Here is a 17,358-nt window from a genome sequence, read left to right on the forward strand (position 1 = left end):
TGGACTGTGTCCAATAGAGGGCAGTCTATACTCATGATTAAAACTATACAGGCTGAAAGTCAGACGTAAGTCCTTATTAAATATTCGTCATCGCTTTAATTGTGTGACCATATTTAAATGCAATAGCACCAACACAGGTTGTACATGGTATACAAAGTAATAATCTTTAAATGAAAGAAAAAACTGTCTCATGTGCTGCTCTGTACGGTTTCTCCTCCACAAACGACAAATAAAGCTCAAACAAACTACTTCTTAGGCAATGTCGATTTTGCCCAAGTAAATGGTGGGTTTTCCTTTGGTCTGATATTGTATTGATTTTATTTCCCGAATTACATTTAGAGTAGACAGATGTTTTGCACGTAATTTTTCTTTTTTGGCGTGTTGACACGAAGGACGGAAACATCTTGCGGCAACAGCTCATCTCTGAAATGTCAACCCGGAAGACTGGTAACGCTGACATGATGATGCGGTAAATCAAGTAAGTTTAATGCTTTAAATGTGGGTTTTTTATGAAATAATTAAATGCGGGTTTACGTTGAAGACATGTCCTTGTTTCACAGTCTAACTTTCTAAAGCTGTTCACGCGAGACAGGAAGTGTGTGTGACGTTTACTTCAGCCGGTGTAACGGCAAGCTAACCGTGATAGCTAACACCAAAGGCTAGTTAGCTAGCTACTTTAATAAGTGTTTGTTTACAAGCGTGTAGCAGCGATCCCGGTTGTTATGTTCTGTCTGAATCGTTTTATTGGTAACACTGGCTGACAGGTGAGTTAGCTTGTTAGCTTGAAGTACCGACAGTTGTTTGTTTTTAACAGAAGTGAAGTCTGAAACCACTTAAACAAATCTGAATGCTTAAGATGTCCTGATGAAAGTAGTCCCTCCATGGACCGATAACTAGATCACTTCATGCTTCATGATGCTTCTTTACATTAAGTTCATTGTCTGGAAACAGTTCAAGAGACAAATGCAACTCACTGAGCATCGACTGAAGAACACTCTCTTCCTGTTACACGAAATTATTTTGCCAAAACATCTGTTGCCAGAGTGCAAGCAGCCTACCGTACTGACAGTAAATCTGCTTTTTTTTTAAAAAAAAGGTACATAGTTTGTTCTCACTGAGTCCTTTATAAGATCAGATCCTGGACCAACCTTCAAACATCCAGCAGCACAAACAGATACAAAACATTCAGTGTAGTCCAGATTGTGCTCTCAGTGTCGTGTAGTTGTTTTGTGGCAACTTCTTTTAATGGAGAAACACAATCTTAAAAGAAAGACTGGTAGTGGACTGTTGGCCGGATGACCACCGGTCTTTGGTTAAACAATGGTGCTCTATGCAGAGAGGCAATAAACTAACAACGAAACCTGAAGCTGTGTATCTGTTGAGGTCAGGGACGTCATGAGACTGCACGCAGATCAGCAAGAAGAGAGGAAATGTATTACTCAACTACTTTTATCAGCTTTTTAGGGGATTTTACATCTATATTGGGTGAACAATCTATGAGTATTGGCCCTTTTTCATGCACATTCTCCCCATTTTTTGGTGAACACAGAATAACTTTATCTCCCTTTTTCAGCGGGGGGGAGTTTCCTGTCTCACCGCAGGAATGCCAGGTGGAGACTACGGGGAGCTCGGGGCCAGCCTCCCTGCCATCGCCTCCCTGAATGCCTCCTACTCCACATCGCTGTCCCTCCCTTACCCGTACATGTTGGTACCACCCGCCGAGCGCAAGGCCATCTCCGACGTCCGACGCACCTTCTGCCTCTTCGTGACGTTCGACCTGCTCTTCATCTCCCTCCTGTGGATCATTGAGCTGAATGTGAGTTTTCATTTGGGCTCTAGAGACAGAAGACGATGGGTTCGGGTGAGACTCTGATGCGGACTCTGCTCTGTTCTCCTGCAGATCTCCAGCTCAATCTGGGACAGCTTGAAGAAAGAGGTTGTCCATTATGACTACAGGTCTTCCTTCTTTGACATCTTTGTAAGTCTGTGTACATTTCATAGGATCTTTATGGCTGCATTTATTGCCACGAGAGCAACAAATGTGAACATAAGTCACCATAGCGTTACATGCCTGAGGTCGCTTTACTTTTCTGTTCCTTCCTCCTTTCCTCAGCTGCTTGCCTTGTTTCGTTTCCTGTGTCTACAAGTGGGTTACGCTGCGTTTCGGCTGAGGCACTGGTGGGTCATTGCAGTAAGTGAGACGAGTCACAGTGAAACACACACTGATGAGACGATGCAATACCTCTTTACGAGCAGGTCATGCATTACAACACAAATCTATCTTCCTCCTCAGGTTACCACTCTAGTGACCAGCGTCTTCCTCGTCGTGAAGGTCATCGTGTCTAGTGTGAGTGTCCCCCTCCGTGTGTGTGTGTGTGTGTGTGTGTGTGTGTGTGTGTGTGTGTGTGTGTGTGTGTGTGTGTGTGCGAGCGAGCGAGCGAGCATATCGGTGAAAACCACAAAGACCTTTTCACTTCTGCATTCATGCCAGTAATAAACGCTGTCTGACCGGACGATGAGCCGGTTTATGACTTTATTGTTTTATGTCACGCAGACGATCACAGGCACTCTTACCTTTTTTATATCCAACACTAGAGAAGTAAACCAACGTAGAATACAGCTGCTGCCTCTTGCGAGAGCACTTCTAGTGCTTTTTACTGTTACGCAGCTTGAGGATGACACGGTGTCTGTCTCCTCACAGCTCCTCTCCCAGAATGCATTTGGCTATGTGATACCCATCACTTCGTTCGTGGTGGCCTGGCTGGAGACCTGGTTCCTTGACTTCAAGGTGCTCACTCAGGAGGCCGACGATGAGAGAGGTGAGGGAAAGACTCCTGACTAGTTTCAGCACGACTCCACAAAAATGTTTCTCCCTTTTTATTAATTTAAAAATAAATGTTCTCCTCTGTCATCAGCCTACCTGGCAGCGGTGAACGCAGCCTGTGAACGAGCCCCGATGATCTACCCCCGAGCTGTTTCAGACGGACAGTTTTACTCTCCGCCCGAGTCCGTCGCAGGTGACGTCTGCTCGTCTCCGTAGATCCGTTCTTGTCTAATCCAACTCAAGTGCAGACTCTGTCTTCTCCGTATCTTTTGAACATTTCTCTTTTGAGCCTCGGTTTGAGTGTTTGCCTCCGAACTTGTGTGTGCAGGCTCTGAGGAGGATCTGGATGAGGAGGGTCTCGGGCGCAGTGCTGTCACTCCGCAGGTACCTGCATCCGTCTGAGGAGTTGTTCCGCTCCTCGCCCGGTCGTGACTGATCCTCCTCTTTCCTCCTCTCTCTCTTGTTCCAGGAGAAGCAGTACGTGAGTCAGGGTCGTGAGGCCATGTCGGTGGTGGAACAGATCATGGCCCAGGAGGACAACTGGAAGTTTGAAAAGAACAACGTGAGTGTTTGATTTGTGATTCTCCAATAGAGCAGTGGCTCCTCGTCCCCTTCGGTTGGAGCTTTTGCTACAAGCCACATGGACGGCTGGGGTCTGTATTTACTATGAGTACTTGCGTTAGACCAGACATGAGCATATCACAGATATAATATTAGGTTATATGTTAACGCTAGGGTTGGTAATGTATTTTAGAAGCATGTTATGTTATATTTGTTGAAATTCTCATTACGTCAGAACAAAAAACAAAACAATCTGTTTTCTGTGGCTGTCGGACTGTAATACGTCCGTCCAGTCATTGTCATCTGGGCCGACGGATGGAAACACTGGCTGAGTTTAACGACTGGATACTTTCTCAAATCCAGCGAACTCGATCAGGCTGTACTATGTATTGAATATGTACATTATAAACCATGATGGATCCAGTTTTTAGTAGCTTGTTTGGAGAGAAAGAGGAGTCAAAGATATTCAGAGTACTAAAACTATTACAGCCAGTTGTATCATATATTTGCGGTGTAGTTAATTAAATATTTTGTATACAGCTCTTTGCTATTAAGCAGAGATAGAAGACTCACTGAGCTATTTGGGAGACTCACAGAAAATAATTTCACTCTAGTTTTCCTTAGATTCACTGAAATGAAAGAGAAAGCATCACGGTGCTAACGGTATTTTGTTTCATCTCAGGACATGGGCGACTCTGTCTACACTCTGGAGATCCCCTTCCACGGAAAGACTTTCATTCTGAAGGTACATCAGCACTTTGTGTGTCCGTTGTAAAAAACGCATTTTGTTGTTTAGCACTGATTTAGTACTGCGTTGTTGTAGCTCTGTTGTAACTCTGCTATAACTGTATCAAGTGCACTTTGCAGCTCATGGGCACGCGTGTGTTTGAACAACCTCTAGAGGGCATCGTGATGAAAGAATCTAGACTACTGATGTTACACAAGCTTCCTGGAAAAATGTTCCTTTAGCGTAGGTAATTTCCCAGAGAGGAATTCAGAGTAAGGCTGCTATTTACCACATGCTAATTAGCTGAGGGCTATTTAAGTGGCTTAATGTAGCCAACAGCAGCTAGCTAGTTAGCTCGGAAAGGCTGAGGGCTTGTGACTCCCACTGTCATAAAAAGTTTAATTGGGGAAAAATCCCACTGTATAATAAGTTACAAAGGGGCATTTTGAAACACTTGTGTGTATTCTTGTTTGTGTTCAGGCCTTCATGCAGTGTCCTGCTGAGCTCGTGTATCAGGAGGTGATTCTGCAGCCAGAGAAGATGGTCCAGTGGAACAGAACCGTGTCTGGCTGCCAGGTGACAACTCTGATGTCATCTTTCTGAATATCTTTTCTTGTTTCATTGTGTTGTGATAAAGTCTAACGGTGCTTTCTGCCTCCTCCTCAGATCCTTCAAAGGGTCGACGACAACACTCTGGTGTCATATGACGTCTCATCCGGAGCAGCAGGGGGAGTTGTGTCTGCGAGGTACATCCGCACCGCAGGCTTCCATCTGTGGCTGTTTCTTATCTGTCCCATCTATTCTGATTGATTTCTTTTCTTCCTTTTAGGGACTTTGTTAATGTGCGGCGAGTGGAGCGCAAACGAGACTGCTACCTGTCTGCTGGCATGGCCACTGACCACGACGCCAAACCTCCAATCGGTCGCTACGTCAGGTCAGACCACGACCACCGTATCGATTGGGACAAAAGTGCAGTCGTGTTTGTTTCGTGTCTTTAACTTCTCTTTCTTCTCCTCTACCTTTCTTTTTCATTGTCGGTCTCAGGGGAGAGAACGGTCCAGGAGGATTTGTGGTCCTCAAATCCAGCAGCAACCCGTCCGTCTGCACCTTCATCTGGGTGCTGAACACAGACTTGAAGGTGAGAAGATGCAGGTTTAAAACATGACTTTATTAATTATACAAGAATCTAATAACAAGAATTATATCAAAGACGAGTATGGACATTTTAATTATAGTACACACAAAGACAAATGCATCTTTGAGCTGCTGAACAGCACATGTTCTACATAGTCATACATGTTAACAGTTGCATTTTAAAACCGTTTATTTAGTCTGGAAAAGTCTGGAATTTTCAAATGGTTGTAGAAACGCTGATAGATGCCGCTAACATTTTAAACGTGCTGTGACCGAGGTACAGAATTAACACTCGTCATTTTTGTGTGTCGTCAGGGCCGACTGCCTCGCTACCTCATCCACCAGAGTCTGGCCGCCACCATGTTTGAGTTCATGTCCCATTTACGCCAACGCATCGCTGAGCTGCGGCCCTCTCTCCGCTCACACCACCCCGCCTAAAACAGGAGAGACGTCCTAACTGTGCCACGGCAGCTGGAGAACGGTCACTTGCTGTTTTCTTTAAGTGGACCCGAACAAAGACGGGCGTAGCCGTACCCTCGGCTGAAGGGATGTGCCGCCATGACTTCTAATATCACAGGAGATGTGTGACCACACATTTCAGTCACAAGAGAAGAAGAGTTTTTCCGATTTCAAAGTTTATCGTGATCACATACATATTTTTGTGTGGACCTGTAATTGTTTTGCCGTGTCCCTCGTTGTGCAATGACAACTGTACAGCCTGAACCTGCCAAGTCCTCCTGTGGCTGGGTGGACAAACAACCTGGGGGAGGAGGTCATCGACTCTCACTGTTTGAGTTGTTTCAAAAGAGCCGCTGCGATGGCATGAAGCAGCCGTCTCTCTGCGCCTTTTATCTTACTGAACACATTGTTAGCCATTGATTTGCTGCTTTTGTTCATTGTTTAGATTATTGTGTGTGTGTATGTTTTTACTACACCATCTTCTTACGTTTCTCTGGTGCACGTCACTGCCATATGTACAACTAACATTTACATCTGACTGAGTAAAGCTATATTTCCAGCCTTCATTCTCCTTTCCTACACCGTGACAGAAGGGGTAAGAAGTCACCTGCAGTTTAATTACCACTGACACACACATAGTGAAAGCCTTTTAGTCTGACATGGTCCTCTGTGCTAGGGTGCAAAAATCCAGAAGTTAACACCAAGTTAAGAGAGTTTTAAATACTGCTTTTGTTTTGCACTTTGGGATCAGCCAGGAAGTCAAACCAGGACGCAGATTAGATATCTGTTAATCTGTGTTACAAATGAATTATCAAGCTCATGAAGACAAATGAGGAGGATGCTGTTCATATTTAGCTCTCTGTATACTTTGTTATCTTTGGTGCTGATGACCTTCAGTGGCCTTATGGTGAAACAGCTGGCTCATTATTTGTCATGTGCTGATATGATTTACATTGACTTTAGTTCTGGCCTCCCTTCAGGCCCTGGTATTTGTTTTTTTCTGTCATTTCTTACATGATGATGTTGTTTTTATACAATGATAAAAGCTTCTAGCTTAAGGTCTGTACCTCCCAGAAAATCACAATGTATCATTACATCCGCCATGGAGGTCGTGTTTTCTGTTCAGTTTGTTTGTCAACAGGATTACAGAAAGTCTACTTGCCTGAATTTTATTTTTTATTTTTATGAAACTCGGTGGAAGGGTAGCATGGGCCGAGGATGAATCCTTTACAGCTCGGAGCGGATGGGAATCACAGGCCAGATACACATTAGTTCTCACTTTCAACATTTGTAACAGATGGAGCATGTTCTTGGCGGAGGTCTGCACGCTCAGAGTGACGTTCCATATGTAACGAAAACTAGCAGAAGACTGAGGTCTGGTTATTGCTTCAAACTACTATATATATATATATAGATAGAGATAGAGAGAGAGCGAGCAGAACAAAAGAGAGGGACTTGTGCTTTTCAATCTTGAGAAATGAGGCACGAAACAACTCTGTTGAACTGTTCACACGTTGAAGGAGCATATTTATGGGTGTAATTGTGAGGTTGTGACTGTGATGTGGTGAATGACCACATCACAGTCACAACACGGCACAACATGTAAGCCCAGGTATTTGTGAATGCTTTGATCACAGTCTGATTATTATTATTTCTTATGAAGTCCAAAACAAGTGAGATTTAAGTGGATAACTTGTGAGGATTGATTTTAGCGACCTACTGTACTGAGAGAATTTCAAATGAAAGAAATTAATGTTCTCAACAATTTGGTGCCTTTATCACAGTGACATTACATGTCAGCCTTTTGTTTTGTTTTGCATTTATTTCATATTGTTAAATCAATTCTTAATACCTTCACATTATACTGTATGTATATGAAGCCTGCATAGAGTACTTGTTTTCTTTGGTAATTTTTTTACAATACTTTGAATATGTCTATAGATCATTCATCACACATGTTAATTTAAAGCCATCACAGGAATACTGACCAACAGTTTCTAAGTCTTAACCAGTGTCTTCTGTCTAATAAAATATATGAACTCATGACCGCGTCCCAGCTTCCAAACCTCATGTAACTTGCAGACACACCAAGTTGTTGATATAGACCTCTTGCTTTATCTAGTTGTACTCAGTATATGTGTATAAATATGAACTTTGGGATTGTTTCATTTGTGCCACTGTGACTGAATTACAGCAGGTGATACAGAATCTGTCTTACTTAAAATGATTGCGTGAAAAAAATTGAGGGAACACTTAAATCCCACATTGATCTCGAGGTTGAAATGTTTATTGATATCTTCATTGTGTAATTCGTTGAGAACAAAATGCTGCAAGAACAGTCAATGGAAACCAGAATCAGACCGGGACTTTACCTGCACCAGGAGGAACCCAGGACCCATTGCACCAGTGTAAGGTCTGACGACGGGGCTGATGGTTTCATCCCGGTACATAACAGCAGTCAGGGTACCGTTGGCTAGCACGTGGAGGTTTGTGCGACCCTCCCAAGTATATGCGTACCCAGATCCAACCGCCAAACCGATCATGCTGGATGATGTTGCAGACAGCTTTTTGTTGTGTTTTTTCGAAAGAGAAAGTACAGTTTTATTTTAAAATACAAACCGTGCTTCAGGCTGCTTTACATTGCAACACGGCTCCTAAATGAACTACAACGGTAAACTAGAAAGGTAAAAAAATTTGAAATTTGTTGGGAGAAAAACAGACATAAAGGAAGATGTCAGATATCAGAAGCGGTGCACACACCCTACACTGCTTTGACTGTATCTGGAAATTGAGTGTGTGAAAGAAAATTAGTATTCCAGTAAAGAAATGTGAACATACCGTGGTGGAAGAAGTACTCGCATCTCGACTTAAGTAAAATTAAATTAAATAAAGTCATGGATTCAAAATATTACTCAAGTAAAAGTGCGAAACTGTAAATATACTTAAAGTACTCATGCAGAATAATGTATATCATTTGGATTTAATTATTGATGCATTAATATGTTCATCACTTTAATGTTGCTGCTGGTAAAGATGAAGCTCATATTATTTAAAGGCTACTGCTGGGTAGTTTAATCTATAATAAATCCGAATTTATATTTTGTATTAATAATCTGAATCCCCTAAGTAAACTGTCAGATAAATGCAGTGGATTTAGTACAACAAGTACAAACAAGGTGCCAGAGTGCATTTTAAAATAGAGGTTGTTTATCAAATTGTTTTCCAGAGTTTTCTGGGAATCCACAGAGCTACATAACAAATCCCAAATTAAACCACTGATAATTGTGTCATTTACAATAATACCCTGTGACTTGAGCATATGTCATAGGGTATTATTGTGAATAATAATACCCAGAGAAATATGTTACACACGCTGTTACAACAAGTCCACAATGTTCACAATGCAGACTTCTGATTTTTCCCCAACACTTTATGAAAATGAGATAATCCATGGACATGAAGCCATCTGAAGTCTTCAGAAATTCCAAGCAATCCATTTAATGACTCTTATTTAATCACATTTGTACAGATTCATGGTTAAGTAACCTCAGGGACCATATACACAGGGTGTTGAATACTCTTTAAACAAATACAGCCATGGTTTATAGGATACAGAGTCTGTAATCAGACCTGCTGTTGAAGAGGACATGTGGTGTCCTTGGGGCAAAACACAATGCTTAGGAGAAGACATGGAGCAGCTCACATGATTATGTTGTGACTGTCTTCTGAGGCTGTGGCTCTGTAAATATGTGTGTTTTTTTTAATCGATCCAGCGAGCGTCTCACTGGTCTCTTTGTTCTCCGTGTAAGGCTGAAGAGAAGTACCAGTCCTAGGGCTGCCATCTGCCTGAGCGTCTCTACCCGGACTCTTGCTTATGATCTGGAGGACAAACCTCTACTGGATGTGGAGCCGCGACTGGGCCCTGAAATTGGGAAGATGAAAATTAGGTAGAGTTCGGGGATCAGTGACCTTTGTTTTTGTAAGCTTTTTAGATCTGTTGCTCTTTCTGGTCATTTTTAGCAAACCCTCTGCCTCTGAGATAAGATCAGACTCGCCACTGGAATCAGCATCACTATCGCTTGAAGAACCGAGGAAGTTGTTCTGCCATTCAAAGAAGTGAAACAAAGATTTACGCCTGGATTATCAACCATTGTGAACACCTGCTACTCACCGACTCTAGATGGGTTCAATCTTCAGGAAGCTCTGCTGCTGCTGCTGTGCTGGAGACAACGACGACGACGATGAAAAGCAGCCTTTAGTACCGTAAGAACACATTAGACAGGCCAGAAACATACACATATCAGTTACACGTCTCACCTGGGGAATATAAAAGAAAATCCCCCAAAAATGTCTTTCATAGTTTCAACAAGCGATTGTCAAGTGTGTCACAACTGATTATGTATGTGTGAAAGTGTGATAACTGTGCTTGTGTATTGATTGACCACACAGCCAGGATCCGTTGGAGTATTTTAACCGGGAAGTCCAGAAGCGTCGTGATGAGGAGACCAACCTGTGGAGTGAGCCAGGCGACCGCAGCCACTCGGAGAGACCAGACGACCGGGTCCTTTACGGCCTGCTGCAGGCCAGGACCAAGACCCGCATGGGATCCACGGTATGTGAGGGAAGATGTAGACAAAATAGCTAGAGTCTGAGGCTTCTTTCACTCATGTTAAGTTTAAGATGGAAAAAGAAACCATTAACAACTTGCACCGTAGTGAAAAAGAACTCCAGGTGACTCTAAAATTGACTTACGTAAGTTGCAAAAGAGTCAAATGAGTGCAAAAGTCAGACAACATAAATGATGAGTCATCTAAAGCTGTGAATAATTTGTATGATTAGTTATTCAAACCAGCTTTGGGGCAGTAGGACAATGGTGAGCCTGTGCTATGAGAGAAATTGCACCAAGCTGAAAGAAATTGTTTTTTATAGCTTTGGCCTTTTCTTGTTTAGGGCTATCGCCGACTAAGTGTTGACATTGAGGCCATGAGAGATACCCGTCGAGAAGTCAGAGAGAAATGGAAGCAAATCCTGGAGAACTTGGGTAACGATGGACAGAGGAGGACTGGAACTGACATTTGCTTCTTCATACAGAGTAACCAGAAATGGCTTTTCTTTTTTTCAGGTTTCATGGCAGAGGCCGACTCACTGCTGAATGTGTCTGCTGGAGCCTCACATGACCGTATGCGTAATGCCCCAGCAGCGCGTGAGCTGCTTCATACGCTCCACACTGAGACGTCCCTCTTTTCCAGCAGAGAGCCCCCACCAGAAAGATATCTACTAATCCTGGTGAACTTTGAACTCATACCAATCCCTCAAGTGAGAGAGCCCTCGCTGTGACCTGGAAAATAGGGTTAAAAAAGAAAAAGCACCCTTGGGTGGTGTGAGACATATCACTCATCCTAACCATGACCTACAACTAAATGTGGGAGAGTGTTTACTCCATCCCTGTGCTCCAGGCCACAACGAGGAGTCCTTTCCTCAACCCCTGCCACTGTAACACCCATATCGTGTCGAAAAACACGTTCAGTATAACTGCTTCAACCACTTCTTCTTCTTCTCCCTCCTCATAGGATCGTCTTCTGTATCTAGATATAGCTGAAGATTTTTTGGCAAAGGCAAAGCGCTTCTATCCTCCAAGGGATGATTCTGACGAGGAGGTGCCGGGCCTGGCCATAAACCTGCCACTGCTGATGGCCAGGGTAGAGGCCATGAACGGAAGAGCCACTGAAGAAGATGAGAGTGAGAGAGACGATTGAAACTTGAGCGACGGACCTACTGGCTGCAATAATAACAGACACAAGGCAGGGGGCAGTAGTTATCAACCCTGGAGACCTGGATGACAGAAATACATAGTCTTACCTCCCAGTGTCTGTTGCTCCTTGTTTTAGGCTGAACAGTTTTTCCTTTCTCCATCAACTACCCAGCTTGAGTGCTATTCTGTTTTCTTTGGTCAAAATCTAAAAGGGCGTTGCAGATTTCCTGGTAAATGTTACCGTGGTGTCTTCTTTCTGTCTACCACAGAGTTTTATCAAGTTGTTAGCCTGTTCATTGTTCAGCTGTTGTGAACCTCCAGGGTAGCGATGTTCCTTTGAGCAGAGCCTCTTTATGTTTTGTCCTATGATTATCAGCACTTATATTATTCAATCACATGATCGGTAACAACACTGAATAAATAGTCCAGTATGTCCGATTGTTCCTCACAAGAATGTGTGTTTCTATAAATGCTTCTTTTAAGTTTTAAAGTCTACATTTGGCTTGAAACATTTAGGAAAATAGCATATGGAAATGTAATGTAGTTAAAATTGGTGGTGTATGTGACTGAGGTGAAGCATGAGGGTGTTTTTTCCCCTCCGGGAATTTACTGAAAATGTGAAAGATTTCTAAGCTCATGTGGAAGTTTGTGTATTTGCTCTGGTGTCCAGTTTATGATGAAATAAAGTTCCAGTCTAAAACCTGTAGAGTGTGACATGTTATCATGGATTTCCTGGGGGCGGCATATGTGAAGTGACACAAGCTTCCACCAGAATAATATGCTAATAACTATCTGCAATCCGAGCAGTGATTCCACGGAAACTGTGGCATGAGAGCAACATTGTTTTGCAGTGGAAACAATGGGGGTCTTCAGTCTGATCCCTCATGTGGCCCGTCGCCAGCGTAACCATGGCTTACAGTCTGATCCACAAACATACCTGTACTGCATCTGACCATCCCGCTGGGACTAGACCGGGTTACAAGTCGGAGTTGATATTGTTGATGTTGTGGTTATCTAAGAGAGACACTTCTGAGAGCAGCCTGCCAGCACACTGGCTCTATCTCTCACACACACACACACACACACACACACACTGAAATAACTGGTAACACTTGACTCTAAGGTGCCAGTATGAAGCACAAATGTCAAGTTGAAGATTGTGTGCAGAAATCAATAGAAAGTTCACTTTCGCCTCAAGTTCATGTAATTGCTAAGCTGTGTAGGACTCTTTATTCTCTCAAATGTATTCTTCTGTCACAAAATAAATGTGATTTACTCAAACTTCTACTTTCACAACATTTGACCTTATTTACCACCTCCTGACAGGCCCGGGCTTCATCGCCCTTCTCCTCCTCCTCCTCCCGCTCCCACTCATTCCCACTCCCGATCTCTGTCTCACAGACAGCTCATTGAAATGCCACTTCCCAGCAGCCGTGGCAATGCTGTTATGCAACACAAAGTTCTTCCCAGCCCGGCGTGGCCTGGTGCGATTGGAGGCAGGGATGAGGACGAACTAACCCTCCTCACCCCTGGCTTCATAAGTATAGCATGACTCACCCAAAAACAGCAAGGAGGTGACAGCCATCTGATATCCTGCAGTTTTAGTAGGTGAATACCTCAATCATAACAAAAAGTCTGTACTATCTATCTACTCAAGTTTACAATCTTAACACTGAGGGAACTTGTTGTGACTTATTAGGTTACATGGTTGCTATGGTGTCATAACATGACTGAAGGCATGACCACAAGGATGCCTGCGGTGCTCTTGCTCTCTTTCCCCTCTGACACTGAGCAATAATTTAAATATGCAATGTCACCCTGCTGACAGGGTGAAATATTGACACACTTGACAGGTAGAGGGAAAATAGCATTTAACTGTTACATGAGATACATAGGACCCGAATAGTCAGTGAAAGTGAATGGCATATATTTTAGCTTGATGTTTTGATTTGATGTCATAATTTGGCACAGATATGGCAGATTTAATGCATTTTTTCACTACTACATGTGAAAGACTGTGTGATTGATCTTGTCATCAGGATCATTATACGTTATGTTGTTGTGTGTTATCTGATCTCTGATGATATCAGTACCCGACATGGATGAATGAGTCAGTCAGGGACCGGTAGTAACATCACACCAGCAGACAACTGTCAGAAGTTAGTGTTTGTGTGTGTGTGTGTGTGTGTGTGTGTGTGTGTGTGTGTGTGTGTGTGTGTGTGTGTGTGTGTCTGTGTGTGCGTGTATGTGTGTTTCACAGTCTGTAACCTGAGTTGATTATGGCTTGCATGGCGCTCTGTCACTGAGGTAATGAATCACTGGGGATGGAGCTCTCACTGCTACTGGCAGCACACTGCATTGACATTTAATGAGGGGGGTTGATATTGTCACAAGGCACAGCTGTTGTAGAAACTCCCTGTGAACTGTATTATGATTTTAAAGTCAGCAGAATGTGACAAGCTACTCCAAAAAGTTATCTAGCTTTTCACATTTTATCTCCCAGTGACAGACCTGTTGTTTCTGAGGCACACATATTTAACCTACTGCCTGAAATATCCTCTGTGTATGAAAAACAGCTGCATCATTGTTATCTTTCCACATTAACGCGGTGTCACTTGCTGCTTCGTGTACATAAGGATCAAACCCTCATTAAGAGTCCTCTCCGAAGACTAAACCTGTTGTGTGTGTCTGTCAACATGTTTGTATAATCTCGATACAGAGTGTCTCCATGATACTTTCCCCTCAAAGACACCACGATCCCAGCTGAAGTGGAAAGTGTTGGGCTGAGTAATTACAAAGAAGACAGGCCATATCATTTGAGAATCAGGGGATCTTTAGCCCAATTACCCCTCCTCAGAATTTGGGCTTCCAGCTCTTAGGGAATGAGAGCACTTGGTGTTGGATGTCAGTGCAGACTGATTGTAGAGTGACAACATGGATCAGGAATAGCAACAGAACATCTATAAAAGGACAGACCCGAGCCCAGACAGAGACAGCACAAAGAGATAGTGGGAGCCAGGAGATACAGCCAGCTGAAGCATCCCTGCTCCCTTGAACAAACAGCCTCCTCACAGAAGCAACACCAAACCGTAAGACTGATCAACAAGATCGACTGGAGGCGATACATCCGAGACAGATCTTCCCACAGCAGAGATGATGCCAGTGTGTACCACCCTGGAGAAGCGTAACGGTGTGGTGGTGGGAGCTGAGCTGACCTGCAGCGTACAGGAAGAAAACAAGGCTCATAGGGAGAGCTACAGCGCTGACTGGCGTAGTGTCAGTCTCAAGACTCGACCTCAGGACAGGTGAGAGCTCACAGACCAAACAGAGAACATTACCATCCTTACCATCATTACGTCCTTACCATCATCAGGATGGATTGAGATCTACTTGCTCATCTACTTGGCAATTCTTGGTGAAACTGTTCTCATATTGGAAGGCAGTTGTAGTCTAATTACGGAGGTAAATCACAATGAGTGATCCCACAGTTTCTAACAACTTTTTTCTCTGATGCCCGCAGGCAGACAATGAACATGAACGACGACTCTCGTAGGGAGACACTGTCCCGGCAGTGGCAGGCCCGTTCGCTGAAGCAGACCTGCCCCTCTGGTGTCTTCAGAGTGGGCACAGTGGAAAGAGGGGTGAGGGAGCACCAGTTGCTGCCAAAGAGAAAAACCCTCCCGTTGCCCATCTTCACCCCCGCAGAGCTGGGTATCAGGCTTGGACGTGGAGCCCCACACACCGAGGAGGACCTGCAGCCCTTCCTCATCCCAGACGGCGCCTGTCCCAACAAGAAGTCCGTGGACGAGATCACGAGAGACCTCCCCCCAGTCAAGCCAACACGCATGGAGTTCTTCAAAGCGCCCAAAGACCTTGGGCGCTCCATGTCTCAAGAGGCCCAGAGAGGGTGAAAAAAAGAAGCAGAGAAAGATAGGATGTTAAGGAGAGACAAGTTGGGTGACAATTGGGAAAGATTAGTCATTGAGCTGTGTGTGTCAGGAAAGAGCATGACAAGATATATATAGATTTATCTCTAGTGACATTCATCAAAAACCTTAAATACAGTAGATCTCGAGCACTATCTGTGTTTCTTGGCGAGCAAAGCACCAGTCATTGTTGGATTTTGGTGGTCAGTGGTATTAAAAATGGTTATTTGAAGGCATTTGCATTGTGAGGGGGGAAAGGGGGGGGGGGGGTGTTCTCAGCTGTGTCATGGGCTGATCTCTGCCTGTGCTGGCCAGCTGGTCTCACCATATCTGCCGATCTCTCTGTGGAATAACTGCAGCCCAACAATTTCTTAACCACCCTGCATACAATTTATTTTGTCTCTATTTTGTAATGAATAGTGCAAATATCCTCGTAAATGAAAGTGTTCTTGAGGTTATCAGATTGAAGGACTAACCTGTAGTAGGTGAAGCGATGCAATGACGCAGAAAGTGACAGATGGAAAGATGGGCAAGACAGAGGGGAGGGGGAGGGGTGAGGGGTTCTTGGAACATGCCGTGATGTTGGTTAGTCTCTGATCTCTATGAAGAGCACAGAATGTTTTGGCGTGATCAGACGCAGCGATTGTACATAATGTGTGTGTGTGTGTGTGTGTGTGCTGGCTGACAACTCTAATCAAGAGGACTGAAACTAATAACCTTATGTAGAAAGTGATCTGCCTTGTTAGTTGAGTGCAGCTCATATATATGTATCGTATATGCTGTATATCTGATAGAAGAACAGATTAGCTGAGAATAGCGTTGTGAATGAATTTGAAATGTGTGCAATCATGTTGAAATATTTTCCCTAGATATTTATATTTTATAATAAATGCCAAGCTGCTCTTCACTCTTTTGTCACTGTTTTCTTTTGGATACAGCATGAACATTTTCTCTTCACATTCAATGGTGAATGAAAAAGGCTTTGTGGCACAATAATAGTTTGTTGAATGACACAATACTTAAAAAACTGAAGATAAAATATAAACCTGAGTGAAAAGTAATCAAAGCTTATTGTAACCTGGTTTGCAAGTATTTTGGCCTGGCCGTAACATCTGTGATAAGGACTATCTTGCAGCTTTAGATATTGGGTTCTGGACAAGAGAAAATGGGATTCAACAAAGAAAATAGGGGATACATATTTTTTCAGCAAAAATGGTTATAACCAGACAATGGCATGATCGTGACAACAAATTCAAATATGAATGAATAAAGAAAATATACGAATAACAGTAGCAGTAAAACATAAGAAATACATTTCAGGAGGCGCCATGATGCCAGACAGGCTGGAATAAATAGCTGGGTATCTGTCACCCATAATATGGATACATATACAATGTGAGAGTGTCCTCCACCCTCTGAACAATCCCCACTTCACCACTTTACAGCCCTCATTTATCTCTCATGTTCCACCACCTGCGTTTGTTTCCAACACAGAGAGCAACTGTTCCCCTGTTGGTGTGCAGTGCTTTACTGGATGCACTGCATCACCTCCTCTTCATTTACTCTAAATCTATATGCTCAATCTAATTTATCAGTTATTACTTCTGCCCTTCTTTAATCTCATTCCTCTTCTGATTTGTCTCATTAACGTACTCTCTCTCTGTCTCTCTCTCTCTCTCTCTCTCTCTCTCATGTCACTCTCACTTGTGTCTCTGTGATAGGCAACGTGTGGTGGTTTGATATTTACAGCTGGGTAAACATTGGCATTACCCTGGAAACAGTGGAGAGGCAGCCAGATTGGCACGTCCCTCGCATTTGAGCTCTTAATCCGAGTGTTCTATCAGAGATTTGGGGTGTGCTTCACCCTTCACACCCTATCTTTATAATTATACCCTTCCAAACTGCTGCTTAAATCCTGTGCTCCCTGCACTGTCACAGTACCGTTTTCAAACTCCAAATGAACCTTTGAACCCTG

The 17,358-nt window shown here is 43.4% G+C and overlaps 3 protein-coding genes across 3 annotated transcripts; all 3 read left to right on the forward strand.

Annotated features, from left to right (window-relative positions):
* The first annotated feature begins 434 nt into the window (after positions 1–434).
* Positions 435–7,742, forward strand: stard3 (StAR related lipid transfer domain containing 3). Its single transcript, XM_079176870.1, has 15 exons — positions 435–478; positions 1,574–1,816; positions 1,901–1,978; positions 2,114–2,191; positions 2,294–2,347; positions 2,702–2,819; positions 2,916–3,017; positions 3,153–3,208; positions 3,294–3,386; positions 4,068–4,130; positions 4,593–4,688; positions 4,779–4,858; positions 4,942–5,046; positions 5,157–5,250; positions 5,562–7,742. The coding sequence occupies exons 2-15, from the start codon at positions 1,604–1,606 to the stop codon at positions 5,682–5,684; spliced, it is 1,353 nt and encodes a 450-aa protein (XP_079032996.1). The 5' UTR covers positions 435–478; positions 1,574–1,603; the 3' UTR covers positions 5,685–7,742.
* A 2,105-nt stretch (positions 7,743–9,847) lies between these two features.
* Positions 9,848–11,528, forward strand: LOC306709800 (melanoregulin). The gene is made up of 5 exons (XM_079178084.1): positions 9,848–9,968; positions 10,155–10,317; positions 10,656–10,746; positions 10,828–10,991; positions 11,276–11,528. The coding sequence occupies exons 1-5, from the start codon at positions 9,886–9,888 to the stop codon at positions 11,459–11,461; spliced, it is 687 nt and encodes a 228-aa protein (XP_079034210.1). The 5' UTR covers positions 9,848–9,885; the 3' UTR covers positions 11,462–11,528.
* A 2,905-nt stretch (positions 11,529–14,433) lies between these two features.
* Positions 14,434–16,290, forward strand: tcap (titin-cap (telethonin)). Its single transcript, XM_079177462.1, has 2 exons — positions 14,434–14,762; positions 14,978–16,290. Exons 1-2 carry the CDS (start codon positions 14,611–14,613, stop codon positions 15,366–15,368), a joined length of 543 nt encoding a protein of 180 aa, XP_079033588.1. The 5' UTR covers positions 14,434–14,610; the 3' UTR covers positions 15,369–16,290.
* Positions 16,291–17,358: the final 1,068 nt, after the last annotated feature.

This window comes from Pholis gunnellus (genome assembly GCF_910591455.1).
Source record: "Pholis gunnellus genome assembly, chromosome: 17".
Taxonomy (NCBI): domain Eukaryota; kingdom Metazoa; phylum Chordata; class Actinopteri; order Perciformes; family Pholidae; genus Pholis; species Pholis gunnellus.

What these genes read in the sequence shown, in the direction of transcription:
- LOC306709800 (XM_079178084.1), top strand. Translation starts at nt 9,886, where the DNA reads ATGGGTTCAATCTTCAGGAAGCTCTGCTGCTGCTGCTGTGCTGGAGAC. An exon ending in GAAAAGCAGCCTTTAGTACC is followed by an intron (nt 9,969 to 10,154) that starts GTAAGAACACAT and finishes TTGACCACACAG; the next exon opens with CCAGGATCCGTTGGAGTATT. An exon ending in AGACCCGCATGGGATCCACG is followed by an intron (nt 10,318 to 10,655) that starts GTATGTGAGGGA and finishes TTTCTTGTTTAG; the next exon opens with GGCTATCGCCGACTAAGTGT.
- stard3 (XM_079176870.1), top strand. Translation starts at nt 1,604, where the DNA reads ATGCCAGGTGGAGACTACGGGGAGCTCGGGGCCAGCCTCCCTGCCATC. An exon ending in GGCACTGGTGGGTCATTGCA is followed by an intron (nt 2,192 to 2,293) that starts GTAAGTGAGACG and finishes CTTCCTCCTCAG; the next exon opens with GTTACCACTCTAGTGACCAG. An exon ending in GAACCGTGTCTGGCTGCCAG is followed by an intron (nt 4,689 to 4,778) that starts GTGACAACTCTG and finishes CCTCCTCCTCAG; the next exon opens with ATCCTTCAAAGGGTCGACGA.
- tcap (XM_079177462.1), top strand. Translation starts at nt 14,611, where the DNA reads ATGATGCCAGTGTGTACCACCCTGGAGAAGCGTAACGGTGTGGTGGTG. An exon ending in AAGACTCGACCTCAGGACAG is followed by an intron (nt 14,763 to 14,977) that starts GTGAGAGCTCAC and finishes TGATGCCCGCAG; the next exon opens with GCAGACAATGAACATGAACG.